General features: G+C 37.7%; 1 protein-coding gene across 4 annotated transcripts; it reads left to right on the forward strand.

Moving 5' to 3' along the window:
* Positions 1 to 266: 266 nt before the first annotated feature.
* On the forward strand, positions 267 to 16,720 carry LOC119744663 (pituitary tumor-transforming gene 1 protein-interacting protein-like). 4 transcript variants are annotated; one of them, XM_038220725.1, is made up of 7 exons: positions 267 to 565; positions 2,620 to 2,675; positions 3,595 to 3,700; positions 4,492 to 4,603; positions 5,834 to 5,899; positions 7,857 to 7,903; positions 16,474 to 16,720. In XM_038220725.1, the coding sequence occupies exons 1-7, from the start codon at positions 430 to 432 to the stop codon at positions 16,533 to 16,535; spliced, it is 585 nt and encodes a 194-aa protein (XP_038076653.1). In that variant the 5' UTR covers positions 267 to 429; the 3' UTR covers positions 16,536 to 16,720. The 4 variants fall into 4 exon arrangements, with proteins under 4 accessions (XP_038076653.1, XP_038076654.1, XP_038076655.1 ...); XM_038220726.1 differs by lacking the exons at positions 5,834 to 5,899; positions 16,474 to 16,720 and adding exons at positions 5,699 to 5,764; positions 11,942 to 12,119; XM_038220727.1 differs by lacking the exon at positions 16,474 to 16,720 and adding an exon at positions 11,942 to 12,119.
* Positions 16,721 to 16,996: the final 276 nt, after the last annotated feature.

Raw genomic sequence — 16,996 nt, forward strand, 5'->3', positions numbered from 1 at the left:
ACAAGATTACCATAAACATTACGTCATTGTCCCAGACTTTTTTACGACCCCTAGTATTATTAAAAAGTAGTTCCCATTTTTTTTCATGCGGAAAACAAAAACGTGTTGAAAATTATAAAGACCCTTTGTATAGCTGTGAATGTATTTTTTTACACGTTTTTGAAAGCGGTTTTGACAGAGCTTTACGTGTTTTCATTTTTTTCCCAAATAAAAATAATATTCTTCCGCTTAGTTGTCTGGTTTGACCTTTGAACCACTTACTCATCGTTGACCTCTGAGTGACCTCCCATTGAAAATCGAGAAGTGCGCAGACACCTACCAAAACAAGGAAATTTGATTTTATTTCGGTACTTTTGTCACATTTATCGACAATTTTTCAAACGGAGGAGTTTTTTTTCTGTGTTCTGAATATCCATAGAAGAGTTCAAGATGAAGAATTTGTTATTTTCCACGGTAGTTCTTGTTGTTTTAGTGTGTTTTTGCTCGGAGTTTGGATTCGTCAGTTCTGTGAACGCAACGACGAAAACACCAACAACTGCAACTGCCGCACCGACTGTTGCCGACAGTGAGTGAAAACTGTGTTACTTTTATTTTGTTCCTGAAGAAAATAACGGAAGAAAATAGCTCTTGAAGACCACTTTGCTGTTACCAAAGATTGTTTGGGAAGTCATGAACATTTAAAACTGAAGTGTTTGTTGAATCAAAATAAGGTCGACTTTCACTTTATAATCTGAAAATTCGCCAACGAATGAACGTCCTTTTTGCTAGAGTAACTAGAACTTGGACCCTACACTTATCACCTTTTTTAACAATGGACATGGCCTGGCGATAGTCCGTGTCCGAATGTTAAAAAAGGCAATAAGTAGGGTCCAACATGTCCAAGTTACTCGGACTATGTCGGTGATGTTTTTGCCTAGTTCGGGATCGCGCGCGTGCATACATGACCGGTATGACCCAACTAGGCCTAGGCCTGCATGCGCATAATCGATTTTATGTGATGTGTTCTGTGATGGGTCTAAAGGTTTGGAAAAAATGTTGCAACCTGACGCCACTTCAGCGGTTGTGTACAAAGTCATTAGTCAATGGAGAGTCAAGAAAATTTTTGAAGTATTTTTTAACAAAATTGTAAATGTTTATCAGTCCCAGGTTCATCATGTCTTATCATTTTTGCAATGACTGACCTTCATTGAGATGATAGGCCTGTATGATGAAAAAAGCTACTCCTAGAACTATGAGGCTCCGCGTGAGCGGAGCCTCATAGATGTAGAAGCCCGCAAAATTGTCTGCAGCACAAAACACTAATAAAGTACAAAAACGTCCATCAAAATGCAGACATTTCACACAGAACCGCTGCACACAGTTTGCCCCTATACTCCGTACTTTACCTCTTGACATACTCACGTATCTTGGGCACAACTAACATAGGTGGATTCTGTCGGTTTTTAGGCCAAAATAATGAAAAATATGCCCTTTCCGCACTGAGCCAACCGAACACTTGAAACGTGCACGCATATGATCGAGCGATGATTTTCGGTTCGCTCGGAGCGCGCCGCGGGGGGTACGGTACATGCACTTGTACGCATGCACATACTATCATTTCGCCTGTACCGTACCCCCCGCGGCGCGCTCCGAGCGAACCGAAAATCATCGCTCGATCATATGCGTGCACGTTTCAAGTGTTCGGTTGGCTCAGTGCGGAAAGGGCATATTTTTCATCATTTTGGCCTAAAAACCGACAGAATCCACCTATGTTAGTTGTGCCCAAGATACGTGAGTATGTCAAGAGGTAAAGTACGGAGTATAGGGGCAAACTGTGCAGCGGTTCTGTGTGAAATGTCTGCATTTTGATGGACGTTTTTGTACTTTATTAGTGTTTTGTGCTGCAGACAATTTTGCGGGCTTCTACATCTATGAGGCTCCGCTCACGCGGAGCCTCATAGTTCTAGGAGTAGAAAAAAGCGGCGTCAAGTTGCACAATTTTTTCCGAATTCTCTTATTAAATTAAATAACGCCTGGCAAGATTCCCATATCTGGCCATCAGTAATTTTCCCCTTAAATGACCTAGCAGCCATCAGAAAGTGATAATATGTCCTAAAAAGTCCAAATTAGCAGGGAAAATTTTTGAATTTTTACTGAGAAAACACTTACAAATTTTCAAACCAGTCCCATAGGGTTTGTGCACAGGGTGACAAGTGATGGCCAGATATGGGAATCTTTCCTAATGGTTTATCAGAAAATATGTTTGATTCGTTCGAGTTGGTTCTGGCTAAAAAAAATGATTTTCTCGCGTGATTATTTTCTTTCACGCAAAGCAGTTTTTGATCCATTCCGGAACTGATTAAACCGTTTCGGAACTAGGACGTATATTCAGAAAAAGAGGTTAAATTTGGAGAATTATTTTGTGCTATCTCCATCACTCAAGGTAAACTATTAAACCAAAAGCAGACTGAATAATGTTTGCAATCTGGAACTAGGAAATCGACTGTAGTAAGATAACTTTGCATGTTAACTTGTTACATTGTTTACCAGTGCCACAACAAAAACAATCGCGGACCAGTTCACGGTCAACTATCCACTGCCTAACAATAAATGTAATTTTCCCATCTTTTCTCTCACCAGCCTGTGGCGCACACAATGGAAGCTGTGACAAATGTCTCGCTTTCCCAGGAGCTAAAGTGAGTAAAACCTGTTGAATCAGATATTTCCCCCCCCCCCCCCTAAATTTATGTTGTCATCTTTGATGGACCAGTTTGCTGGCATCTCATGTAAAACTTCCTTTCTCAATCCTGTTGGATTTTTTTAGGATTTGATGGTTAAGGGTAAATAATGACAGGCATTCAAATATGTGACCTGACAGTGTCATCATAAAATGAGCTTAAAGTTGGATATTTTGCATGTAGTCGGGAAAATGTCAAAATATTTGAAGGGATGGTCGATTTTTTGGTTTCGGTTGAACCTTAATCTGAGTCCCGTTTTACCTTTGTCTAAGCTCCGTCGATATATCGATATTACTCGATTATTCAATATTATTTTGATATCGATATCGCCGATAGCAATTTTTTAATCACATCAAAATATCAAAATTTTTGGTATTGAGGAATAATATCGAAAATGCGTCCGATTATCGTCAAAATAAATCTCCCGTTTGTGCTTTTACTTTGTGTTTAACATTTGCTGTATAATGAAATAAAACTCGGCAGCAGCTTGTGCTTGTGACTCAAAATAAAAACATCACGAAATGTCAAGCGGCGACGCTTTGTGCTCTGCGTTCGCTGGAATTCGCGGTCTCCCCAAATGTAAAACCTCAAAAGAAACCGCCCGTTCTGGGCAAACACTCTTGAGATTTATTTAAACAGTTTGAGAAATATGCTCAAGAGAAGGCCATGGAAACTTGGGACTTAATGTTAGTTTTTTTCAATCAAAGTGTCATCGTTATGGTCTTTAATATCAAATATTCTTGATATTGGATTTCCAAGATGTCAGTTATTGAAAATTCTGACATCAACGGTGCTAATGCATACGATCAAATCTCTGAAGTATTTTTCATGACAAGTGCTAAGTGTAAAAGGCGTCCTTTTACTCTCTTTTCTGCAGTGCTATTACTGTAACACCAATAAGGTTTGCGCCCTGTATCCGGCCAAGGAAATCCTTCCTACCAAGTATTGTGCCTTATCCGAAGCAAGATGGGGAGTGTGTTTTTGTAAGTACCCGTATTCTCTCTTTTGCCTGTCTGTCATTGTGGTAAAGACCCCTGCTGAGGGACATTATTGTCTATTGTCTGCGGTAGGGTTTGAACACATAATCCTATATGGCATGCACACAGATCGCTTGTGTATTTGTTGCCGTCGGTCCGTTGCTTTAGGTAAACTAACGTGCTTTTAATAGGGGCATAGTTGCCATTGTTTGTGATTTGGTTTGAACACACAACCATACAAAAAATGGATTATGGGTTTTACGCACTTTTAGGGAAAGAAACCTGAGAAAATGCCCAATCTGCTTTTTTAAGGTATAATGATCTTGGCCTTTGTAAGAATGTGACGTTTACACGTTTAAACTTTTAAACGAAAACAATTAAATTAAGAATGTCTAAATTGGTTAAAAACGTTAAAACGAAACCGAATTATAAAAAAAGGGACCTACGTTCACGCAGTATTCCTTTGAGTTAAACCTACATAGCACAAAAAATAAGCAATGTTTTCAAACCTATTTAATTTACAAAACCTTCAAAGCACGTCAATACTTTCCTTGATTATATTAAGGGCACATGTAAAAAGGTTTTATTTTTTCAATGACTACCATTGTTGAGTTAGCATGTCAATCACACCGGTCTGCAGACATAAAGAGCATGCGTTAGCCGTTGTGAATGGCTAAATGTTTAAACTTTTTAACAGTTCTTAAAACATTTACTAAACGTTTACAAAACTAATCGCAAAGTCACATCCTTTGGCCTGTGCTCACTTTAAATGTGAATATTTCTCTTTGTTTTTCCAGTGAACTTTGAGGCTCTGATCATCTCAATGGGAGTCATTGCAGGCATTCTGCTTATTGGCTTTGCCCTATGCATCTACTGTTGCTGCTGCCGTTCTAGATCCAACAGAGCCAAGTAAGTAGGGCCATAGAAGTAATATTGACCGCATATGGAGGTAAATATCTTTTGGTATAACATTGACTTTAGATGTGACACCTATTGACTACCTATGCGAGTTCGGCAGGCTGATAAATATTGTAAGTGACTGTTGATGGAGGCAGTAGTAAAGTGGGGGTGGGGCATATATATGCGATTATATAACTGACATACGTGTACAGATCCTTGCCATTTGATTGGTGGAACTCAAGTTACCGTGCCATTCATTATTGCTCCCATTTACGCCGGGGCTCAGAAAGTCCCATTGGCCCATGGTGGATGGGATTTGCATATTCAACAGTTAGGATCATCTCTGTTCTATGGCGCGATATTTGTATGCAAATGTATGCTGGTGTGCGCATTGCGCGTAGCGCGTATTGTTCCCAAGAGCCAGCGCTACAGAGTTGGGGTCAAACATTTCGTGAAGGGGTGGTTTGGAAGAGAGAAATACATTTTCCACCAATTTTGTATTGAAATAGAAGCTCATTATAACTGTATTTAGATTTAAATAATTTAAAAAAATAGTAAAACCAAGCCGAATTTGCTGGTGAGGTGTTATAAAATAACTACTGAATGCTTTATCTCATGGTGTAGTAAATGATTTGAAATCGTTTAGAATTTTATTTAGAAATAAATCAAATGACAAGGATCTATATGTCAGTTATATAAAACAAATATTGAGTGGCTTTAAATTGTGAGATGGGAGGAATATTATGGCTGGGTAGAATCTGGACTTTCCCATTTCACTCGGCTTCGCCTTGTGAAATGGAAAAGTCCAGATTTTACCTTGTGATAATATTCCTCCCATTCCACTTTGAGCCATTCAATAGTTGTATAATATTGACCAGTGAGGTAGGCAATAGTGAACTGATGACAAAACTGGAAATACTACTCAGCTGATAGGGCTATAGTGCAACTTGCTTCAACTTGACTGAAAACGGCTGATATTGACTCATTGCTGAAGACGCTGGATGTATACTTCAGAAGATTAAAACTTGACAAAATAAGAGGACTCCGCCGTTTTTGCGCATCGGTGCCCTTTTCTCGCGTTGACGTCCCTTTGGTTCCTTCCAGGTACGCTTCGGAGGACGCAAAGTTCGAACGGAAGAAGGCCGAGCGAAAGATGCACCACGAACAGAAGTAAGCAAGTGTTCCCCCTTCACCCGAAAAATCACATTTCACAACGAAAGATCTCTTTATCCTTTTCAGACTAGACAAAGAGGAAAGGAATTACGCCAAGAAGAAAGCCGAACGTCAAGTCAAACGTGGCCAGAAGTAAGACCTCACCAGCGGCCGCTGTAGATTTAGAAAGTGTGCAGTCACTCAACCGAAATCTGGCCTAAGCAATGGCTGCAGCTTGTAGACATTTGAAGGCCAATTGTAACATTTGCAAAACAGATCGAAGAAAATGTTGACATTGATGAAACAAACTGATGAAAATGTTGAAATTCCCCCCCCCCCCCCAAAAAAAAATATGGAAATAAAAGGATGTTCAGGCATCAGATTTTTCAAATTTTTGTCTGAATTCAGACTTTTGAATCTGAGAGAAAGACATTATCAGTATAGAAAGAAATGCATCTTTCAGACCGTGCATCAAATTTTCAGGCTTTTTTTTTAAATTGGCAATCTCATCCCTGGATGTTTCAATCAGGAGAGGCAATTTTAAAAATACGAGTTTGTTCTGATACTGTTATGAATGTCATGAGCTTCAGACAAGTTGTATCATGAAGATAGTTTATCAGCATTCATACCTTAAGGCTTGCTTGCACCATGTAGTCAGAAATGACTCTGCACCAATGACTTCTATACCATCGACATCTTTACCTTTACTTAAAAAAGAGTCTTTTTGTCAAGTCAATTCGGAAGGTGGCAAATGTTACGAATTGAATTGGCCTTTGAATGATTTGTTGATGATCGGACGCATTGTCACGGCTTAACATCTAAATTCATTCACCATGACACACTTTCTCGCATCTTCAATGTTGCTGCAACTGTTATACGGCTGTCCCGAATGTTCTGAATATTTGAATATTCGATTTATCGACCGAATATTCGAAAAGGTTTTTGCAGATTGAATATTTGAGAGAGGTAAAACAAAACCCCGAAAATTTTAAACCCCGAAAATTTTGGCAGAAAGCTTTTTGAATGTTCAGTTGATCATCCAGTATTCGGTATACTTGGGACAGCCTTACTTGCAGTGTGTGATTTTCCTGCTCTAAATTTGAAAAACGGTGGCAGCATACTCACAGTTAACACAATCACTAGGGTTTGTGTTAATTTTTGCACCAGTTCCTTTAATCCTCCATAGTAAGACTGTTGTGCCACTTAAAAACACAAATGTGAACAAAAATCCATGTCCTTTCTGAAAGCTCATCAAGTAGAATCACAGATCAAAAACTTTGAAGGGCTATGATTTTTTTTTAATACCTTTCGTATAAAGTAAATTCTCTGAGAAAAAATTGTTATTATTATTATTAAATATTAGTTATTTCTGGTAATGAACCCAGAGATTCCTTAAAAGTGGCTGAGGTTCAGTAGCTCGCAAGCCTGAAGAAACCTGTAGAGAAAAGACAATGAGAAGAAATTACAGTTTAAGAGGTGGAAGAATATTCTGGGGAAAACCCATGGAATCAGAGCAGAGCTGAAAATCCCAATCCACATGTTGACCAGGGCAGGAATCGAACCCGGGTCGCAGCGGTGGAAGGCGAGGAAAGAACCGCTACGCCAACCGGTCTCCCCCAGTAATATGGACATTTTGGAGTTAGAGTGTTTTTGTAGTCTCGTGGGAACGTTTAGGTTTTTTTCATTGAGCAAAGACATTTTTGCATGAAATAAAATGGGTTACAAGCCAAAACATGTGATACGCATGTTAAGTACAGAGTTTCTTTCTCACCAAGTTGTAACTATTTAAAAGCGATCTGACATTGTGAGGACTTTCTATTTCTATATTGTATGGCGTCTTTAAAAAATCTCTTGTGTTGTCACTAAAATGTACTGTTGCTTTTGTTTTTTTGTTGCTTTTCCCCTTGTGTGATTTGTCACATTCGTGTGCTTTCCATTGGGTGAATGAAACTTGATGATTAACCTGACAATATGATGTCAAATATCCTCAAAAATGAAGAGATCTGTCCCCTAATTTTTTCATCATTTTCTTTTTTCAATTTGAACCCCTACCACCCTTAATCTAAAAGAATAGTAAGCAAGTAAACGTTTTCTTTTGTTTTCCTAACAGGAAAGCGGACAGGAAGGCCAAAAATGATGAAATCAGACGGAAATATGGTGAGTGGATACATTTTATATTTTTACAAGCACTTCCTTCAGACTTTGGTGGGTTTTTTTTCTTCACTTCTCCTCTGCACATCTTGAATGAGGGACTGGGTGCATTGACCGAAGCCAAGTGAAAGTACGAACATGTCAAAAACGTTGACAACTTGCAATAAAACAGGGCTTCATCTTACGATATGTAATTTCATGCTTTTCCGCTATCAACTTGAGTCTTCTTAAAAAAATTTTTTTTTTATTGTCGATTCACGGACATTTTGCTAACACATTCTAATAAATCCATGGCTGCCACACAACACATGTAAATTGTAACCAACTCATACTCGGCATTTGTTCCCCGGGAAGTTTAACCTTACTACAATTGTAATTAGTTGTAAAACAAAATTTGCTGTATATTACATGTTATTAAAGTTGATACCATGTATTCATTACTGTCGTGCTCTGTGTAAAACATTCATTATAAAAAAATTATGTGACTCGCGTTTGAGTATTAGCATAAACCTTAGAATGTATGTTTTATGATAGCTGGGTATTTTATAAAAAAAATAATAATCTTTGTCCACAATTTAGATTTTCTTTGTAAAGGCACTGTACATGCTCATGTAGCTGTGCGTCTGTGTTATAATTGTACACATGTGAAGGACCATTGTATAAATATGTCCAGCTGGCCGTTTGTGTCATGTCAGTGTGCATGCTCCCATTGTTGTTGATCAATGTTTCCTCTTTCGCTGGAGATTACTTTTGGCTTAAAGTCAATGCTGTTGGAGAAATGCCAGTTACACGCTCATTTTCCACTGTGCGTCATTAAAGATTTTCCACGCCTTGTAAAAAAAATCTGAGAAATCACAGCAAAATCGCTGCACAGCTTTGTTTGTTCGTTGTTTTTTTTTTTAATGGCAAATTTATGAATTTTACCGTGCACTTTTCTGTATTTTGTCATTTTTTACTCGAGTATATATTTTTTGGGGTCAAAATTGAAGAATTGTTAGTTGTGTGATAGTCAGTTGTGTCCAATTGTTAGGGCTCTGGAAATATCCTTGTGCATCGTTGTAGTAAAAAAGGCTTACTGCCTGTCACAGTTAATTCCTTACAAACCAAAGTGATCAAATTTTGCGAATCTTCATCCTGAATTTCCTGTTTGAATCCCGCCTACTGTACGCAATATTGACTGACTCACTAATCAGTGATTCCCCCCCAAAAAAATTGCTGAATTTAGTTTTTGCTAACTTTTCTCTTTCTTGCAAAAAGACCACTCAGAAAAAACAGTCTTGAAGTGTTTTTGTCAATAAGAAGAGATATCACATTGAAAGTGAAATGAAGAGACAACTGTTTTGGTTGAGTACAAGTTTGATCAGAACAATTTTTTTATGACTTTCTGAATTTAAATTCTAGGTTTTTGTTTCAGTTCAGATTTAAAAAAAAACCAACCTTTTCACACTCATTTAACTACAAGTATCAGAGAATATGTTTTAGTTGAAGATTGACACAGGCATGATAGTTTCCTATATCAGTAGGATTTCCATTTTTTTTCCTCTTTGTATTATTTTGTTTCCTCCATTTTAGACATTTAATACTTTAGACAGTGCACTTTTGGTTGTCTGCTGGACACTTTTTACTTTTTCCCGTGAGAGTAAAATATCATGCCTGGACTGATGACTCAATCACATTTTTATTTGTTATCATGAGTCCCTTCAAATGTTACAAGAATCTGACAAGCAAAAAAAATGCCACTTGACAATGTGTTCGCCTCGCTCAAGCTTATTGCACGTATCTGTTGACATGAAGAGTGCATAAGGTTTTTGTCAATAACTGATATAAGAAGTGAAGTGTTTGAAGAACAAAGGAGATAAATTGTACCTTGATCAAAATTGGATATTTGACCTTGTGCCGCACAGTAGTGTCTTGGGGTGTACACCAAATGGTCAATATCTGTTACAAAATGGCTCTTTCTTTTTTTATTCAACTTTAATTCTACCTGTAAATCCTACATATGCAAAGTGTTTTTGTTGGGAACCTAACTGAAATCTTCAAAATCCGCCATAGTACAGGAATAACAATGACACGGACTTTGTGAAACTTGGTAAGGACATCGATGATGAGTCTTATGTATACAGTAGGTTGGACTCTACCACTTGATAGATTTTTGATACTAGCATGTAATACACATCGTGGCTATTAGTCAGGTGCTTCATATGTACTTACATTGTAAATACTTGAACTTTGGACTTGAGAAGGCCAGGGTTTTGTTACTGCCTTGTACCAATCATCCAATATGTGTGTGTATTCGATAATGGCCTTAAAATGTGAAGCTACGTACATGCCTAGCTATTCAGCCGTACTACTATTTATAGGCCAGAGTGTTAAAGGGAAAATACAACATTTGCAAATATCGAAAAATAAAACTACCAAGGTGTTACGAAATACCTTACTAGGATGCTGGTAAATGACATGCTTAAGCATCCTGTAAAATTATGGCACCTGGTGTGAAGCCATTTTCAAGAAAATGGTTTATTTGTATACATTTCCAACGCTGGTCGGCCGACCACCGTTGGAAAAACCTAACTTTTTTTCAATTACTGCTCCAAATTTACCATTTTTTTTAGTCTAAATTTTGTTTTTCTAGCTATTGGTTCCATGTTCATGAACGGGTGCGGGCCAGCTAGACTGGTTCCCTTACCTTACAATTTTCTGGTATTTTTGATCCATTTCATCTTTAGTGGAGTCAGGGAACCAGACTACTTGAATATTTTTGTTTTTCTTGGTTTTTCCAGCATTTTCGAACACCAAATTTCAAACATGTCAGTGTAACAATTTTTGATCTATTATACTAACCCCCCAAATACTTCATTTCTGAAAATTACAGCAAAAGCCAATGATGTACATTCCCTTTAATACAAGTACACATTTTAGACATCTCGTGTCTGTGACTTGCTGTAATTGCAACACGCCACACAAAAGGCAGTTCATCTTGGCGTGAATTTCCTGGGGAAGACCTAAAAAAATTGCTGAAACGCTTGTCATATGACTGATGAAAAACTAAAAAGTAGTCGTGAATTGGCGTGGTGTTTTTACACAAGTGTCATTGACAAAAGGACATCTGGGAAATTTCTGGGAAATTATTTTCGGCCCAGTGGGAAATCACATTTCTTAAAAAAAAAAATGAATACATTTTGTCTTCATTGCTGATTATGTGCTGATTTGCTTCTGTAAAAATTGCAAAATGCTTTGCAATGCTTCATTTCCGCTGTTGCCATGGAAACCCATCATTCCCTTGCTCTTTACTATGTAATCACATCCTCCACCGATTCACACATTCATTAGGATTCATTGCCGCTCATAGCATCGCAGTGTACATTTAGAATCATCATTGCAGTCATTGACATTTCGTGAGAAGTCGTTTAGGATCTCTTGAAGACATACATGCAGTGTGTCTGTTATATGAATGAGACTTTTTGGTGTTGGCGCCCTCTGTTGTCATATGTGTGAAGCAGTGGTTTTTTTAAGTGGTGGATTGTAGTTCAAGTTAACCAATTCATGTCGGATGACGTGTATACACGCGAAGGTTTTGCCGCATTCAGAACGGATGACGGATAAACACGCAACGTGCGAGGCCAGAAATATCTGTTTGACCCACTCGCAGCAAGCAAGGCCAGAAATATCAGGGTGTGCTACCCACAGATCACGGCCTGAACCCGAGGTTCGTGAGAACAATCCCGCGCCTGGGTCCGGTCATTGTCAAAATAATCCCGGCGCGAACTGGTTAATAATGTAGTGAGCACCAACTCTCCTGATTCTGTGTTGTGTTGTACAGTTTGGTGAGGGCGCCCTCTGTTGTCATCAATGTGAAGCAATTTTTTCTTTCTAGGAGTTTTCATCTTCATGTAGTAAGCATAAATGGTTAGGGCGCCCTCTGTCAGCTGTGTCAAGCCATAGTTTGTGCTTGTAGTGATGAACGTCAGCCTTTCTTTTCCCCTTTCATGGCTTTTTCTTCCGTTTTTGGCTGAGCATTTCTGTGTGTGCCTGTCTTCCCCGCAGGTCTCATGCCAGACGACGAAGGCTCGTACCGCAAGTTTGAGGAGACTGCGTAGAGGCACCACCGGGGATCGGCTAGGGTGCTGGGGTGGGGTAGGAATGCCCCACCGAAAAAATACCCAAACACGAGAGAACAGTGTCCAATATGTTTACACTCTTATCCCTTTCTCTAGTCTGCCCTAAAAAAAATTTCAATGTTCCCCTTAAGAAAATGTGCTGTGATTACTGTATGGCTTTTACGACAGGGATGAAACGTTTAACCCTAACCTTCCCAAATCCTCCAAAATCCTCTTTGCAAAATGGAGGAATTTGCAGGATTGAGGCTACATGGCAATATTGTGTGCCTGATTTACGAGGATGCACTGTGTCAAGGTCTTAGACGTGTATACATTTAGGCCTAGATTATACTTTAAATCCTCTGCACTGCTCCGGGATGTCACTGGCTCTGCCTCAACATATTGACAGTGATTGCTGGAGGATTTTTGCAGGATTGAGGCAGTGGTCACCCCTCCAAGGACCACATTCATGAAATAACGGAGAGTTTTGGAGGATTGACGCTGTATGCAAGTTTTGCATGGAGGCATCTGGAGGATTTTGAAGGATTGAGGTTGCATCTAAGCAAAACAGCCTCGGGAGTTAGGGTTAAGAAAATGAAAAAAAAAGTAGTATTACTAGACGAACAGCCACACACTTCAAGGAATGACAAGCTACATGTCCATGCAATCTTTTGATAAGCAAATGAGCATCCTCCAAATCTCTCCGTTTCGGGAGTCATTGTTTCTATTTCTCATCTGTCTCCAAAACGGACAGAAAAACAAACAAACAAGCAAACAAACAAACACGCAATCCCTCCAACAGTTCAAGCTATTCCCTTTAATTCCAAGGTACATAGATTTTTTTTCATTAGCAAAAATGAGTGTCATTTTTTGTTTTCTTTGTCTCTTAATTGAATTGCCAAAAAAATTGGCACTCCGTGAAAAATTAGTCTCAAAATTTGGAAAGAGGCCAGAAATTCCAGGAAGACTGGGCTTTATAAAAACAAATCGACTTGAAGAGCTGTGACAAATATAACATTGTCAGGTGTGACGGACAGTTCAATAGCAATTAACGGGATAAAGTTTCTCCCTCAAAAGATCAGATTTGCCATGAACTTTTCGTTAGAACGACTAGAAACATTGCCAAACAGCCCCCGTGAAGTGCCATTCTAAAAATGTCAATGGGATTAATTTCCTCTTTTCCCGCCAGTCATTGCGGTGTTATTAACCTATTATGTCAAAAAAAAACCCACTGCATCTCTTTTGTAACATTCTGTAATGCACAGGCATTAACGTCTACATTATTCAGGACTGTAGAGGATCAGATTATTTTCTTCTTTGTGGATAGTGTTCTCTCGTGCGAGACTTCTAATGTGTGAGCTTTTTGAAGTGTGTGGGTGAATTTTGACAAGTTGCAAGAAACGGCTCGGAATCTGTGTGAATATTTGCAATAATTCTCTGGAATTGCAGAAATAAGTTTCGTAGGGTAATTATAAGCTCATTCAGTGATAAAACAATATGGCGGGAACATTGTGTACATTTTGATTTTTTTAAAGGGTCGTACTCATTTCATTGGGGTCGTTTTTGTACTAGATATAAACAAATGAAATATCTGCTAATTAAATGACATTCTTATTTTAACATTTATATGTACCTTTCCGGTAACATAACCGGTAAATAACCAGTTTTTTGTGTAAACATATAACTTGGAGCGTTCACCACAATGCTTGGAGGTGAAGAATAGTCTGGATCTTCTGATGTTAGGATGTATAAAATAGATGTTTTGGGGCGGGTAACTAGACTTGATGACATTTTTAGTTAAGATTAAATTACCTTGTTCACCACCACAACTCGTATGATATTTTGTTCTGTATTATACTTTATATACTCAGAATGATTATGTATTCATTTTAATAGAACCTTTTAAATTTATCTTTGCACTTAATGAATTAATGAATAAGACAACAAATATAAATCTAATGAATACTAAAGACAAGAAATATAAATATAATTTTTCTAAAATTAATTTCCATTATTTCACAATAACATGATAAAACACTTTCCAAAATACTAATAGAAATAAAAAAAAGAAGTCTCCTACGAATTTCAAACCGTGTTCTGCATGATAGCAGAATGAATGCCAAAAGTTGCTGTTACATTAAAAGCCTTGTTAGAAAATACTCCTTGCTTTTTTATGAACCGGGTTTAACCTGCAATGAATACAGATTTTAAATTTATTTTGTTTTAATAATATTTTGACAAAAAAAACAACAAGTGTGAATTGGATTTTAAGATTTGAAGAAGTAATTAAAATTATTAGTTAAATTGTAGAATAACGTGGATGAGAATATTTTAAAGAAATCCATAACGGCAGTTTAAGTTCCGGTACATATATACCAACTGCAAAGTAATTTTCACAGTGTATGTTACGTATTAATACTATATTATATATTAACACGTCTATGCACTTAACGCAATTTGTACTGTTTAAAAAGTAAATGCTCCAATGGAAAGATTTCGTTGTGCCCATCAGTGTTGTAGTACTCGTACTCAATACTCATACTCAAGTACTTTTTTTAGAGTACTCGTTTTCGCACTCGTACTCGAGTATCAAAATACTCGGAGTACGTGGACCCTTGAAGTCCAAGTACTCGGACTCGACTTTACAAAACATATACTCAAAGGTCTAAGTACTCGAGTATCAAAATACTCGGACTCGATTTCACAGTACTCGTACTCAAGAAGCGAAGTACTTGGACTCGACTATGTGATATCGTACTTGATTATCAGCGTACTTGTACTCAATCATCAGAGTACTCATATTCAATCATCAGAGTACTCATACTCGATTATAAGGACTCGAGGAAAACTTGAGTAGTTTAGTTTTGAATGAAACAAAAGAATCTCACTTGGAGATGCACATGCTCCGTTGCCCTGCTTGTAGGGCTGCAACTGCAAGTACTCATACATGTACCTATACTCGGACATCCAAGTACTCGCGGACTGAGATACCTGTACTCGTTCCCGAGTTTGAGTGGTACTCGATAACTTGGTACTCGGCAGAACTTAATACTCTGATAAAGTACTCGACTACAACACTGGTAACCATTTCATTAGAATAGTTTTGTGGTTTTGAAGTGATCATAATAAGAACATTCAAGGATTGTTCATCATAAGCCACCAAAACAATTTTTTGGGTACGGGTTGAGCATGAACAAATTTCTGTAAATATTACTGAGTATTGCAAGGTGAATATATTCGCGAAAATAATTACGTTTGTGCACAAGTCGTTATTATAAAAAAAAAAAGTTAATGTTAAATGAGTGTAATGGTAAGAATAATTTCATGAGGTGATAGGTGGATGTTTTCGCCTTGTGGAATGGAACCTCATGAAAATGATGAAGTTATTCTTTCCATTATTTGTTTCATACAACTGAATAAAATCCTTGTCATCTGATTGGTCAGAACCACGTAATTTCTATTTACAGTTAGAACTTCTATTTTTGCGGTGCGGCCGGGCTTTGGGGGGGGGGGGGGGGAGTTGGATGAATAATTCAGTGACATGTGATCATCGACCCACCAATTAGATGATGGGGATTTATTCAGGCGTTGTATAAACCATACTATGTAACCATATATTCGACTACTATACTCAGATGATTCTTTTTGTCGCAAACCTTAATTTAATTGATCAATTTATAGATTTGTAAATTTCAATTCAGTTATTGGTGGAATGTTTACAAGTGTTGTGTGGCAGCCAATATTTGAGTTGTAACAATTGCCTCATTTGAGTTGCTCGTACTACCATTGGAAAGTGGAATTGTAATTCAATTTTTTGATCGGGAATAATAATGTTACAACTCTGCTTGCCAAGTGATTGGAAATGTTTTATACTGGGTTAAAGGAATGCAAAAGAATTAAACGAATTCACTTATATATATGCGTATGTTTCCTCTTTTTTTAGTCTTACATGAATTGTCCCATACCAACAGATATCACAATATGAAGGAAATGAACACTGCTGGTCAACTGAAGTTTACCTAATTGTTAAATCAACAGTGGAAAAAAACCAGCATTAAAAAAAATAATAAAATCAAGATAGAACCCAGATTTTCAGGTCAATAGTTCCCATAATTTTATTTAGTTTTTATTTTTTTTTTTTATTTATTTATTGGTTTTTTTGGTGGAGGGGGATCTTTCTATCTCACTACAAGCTAAAACCTGACTACTCTTATCGATATTTATACTTGGATATTTAAAATAGTTTCTCTTGAAAAAGGTAACTCTTTTTGAAAAGTGTGGTTATATAAAAAAAAAATCCAGCCTGGCAGGATCTGCCCACAAGAGGGAGCCCTTGATACTCGCCAGTAGAAGTACTATATTTCGGTTTGCATAAAGTACTTCTGAGGAGTTTCTGTTCAACTTCTCAAGAGAAATCCCTCAGTTTCTCAGGTATTTTGTCAATTTTCAACAATTCTCTCACCAAAATCTATTTTGCAGGATTATTGAAGAACGAGGATGACGACAGCTCCACTGAACTCACCGAACACCAGCACGTCTAAGATCGATCCCAAGACGGCACTATGCATGGGAGCAACATCACCCATGTGACAACACACTGGATACAAGCAGATAACCTCTAGGTCACGCATATAGTGTATGCAAATTGGACATCATTTGCATTTGACCTTTATTCAAATGAAATACCAGGCAACACAATGTTTACAATTTTTGGGCTTATCCATACATGTACAGTCGACTCTCGTTAGTACAAACTCTGTTAATACAAAATTCTGGTTATAACAAACATAAAGCCTTGGTCCCGACTGTGCATTTATATGCCCAATGAATGGGACTGATGTTCCTCTTAATACAAAATTCTGATATAACAAACAATTTGGCTAGGTCCAAACAAGTTTGTTATAACGAGAGCCGACTGTACTTTTACTTCATGGAACCTTGCAAAAAAAGTCAATTTTGTTTTCTGTTCATAATTTAATTTTTACGTCTCCTTGGTTTTGGT

The sequence above is a fragment of the Patiria miniata genome, unplaced genomic scaffold (genome assembly GCF_015706575.1).
Source record: "Patiria miniata isolate m_02_andy unplaced genomic scaffold, ASM1570657v1 HiC_scaffold_7, whole genome shotgun sequence".
Classification (NCBI taxonomy): Eukaryota; Metazoa; Echinodermata; class Asteroidea; order Valvatida; family Asterinidae; genus Patiria; species Patiria miniata.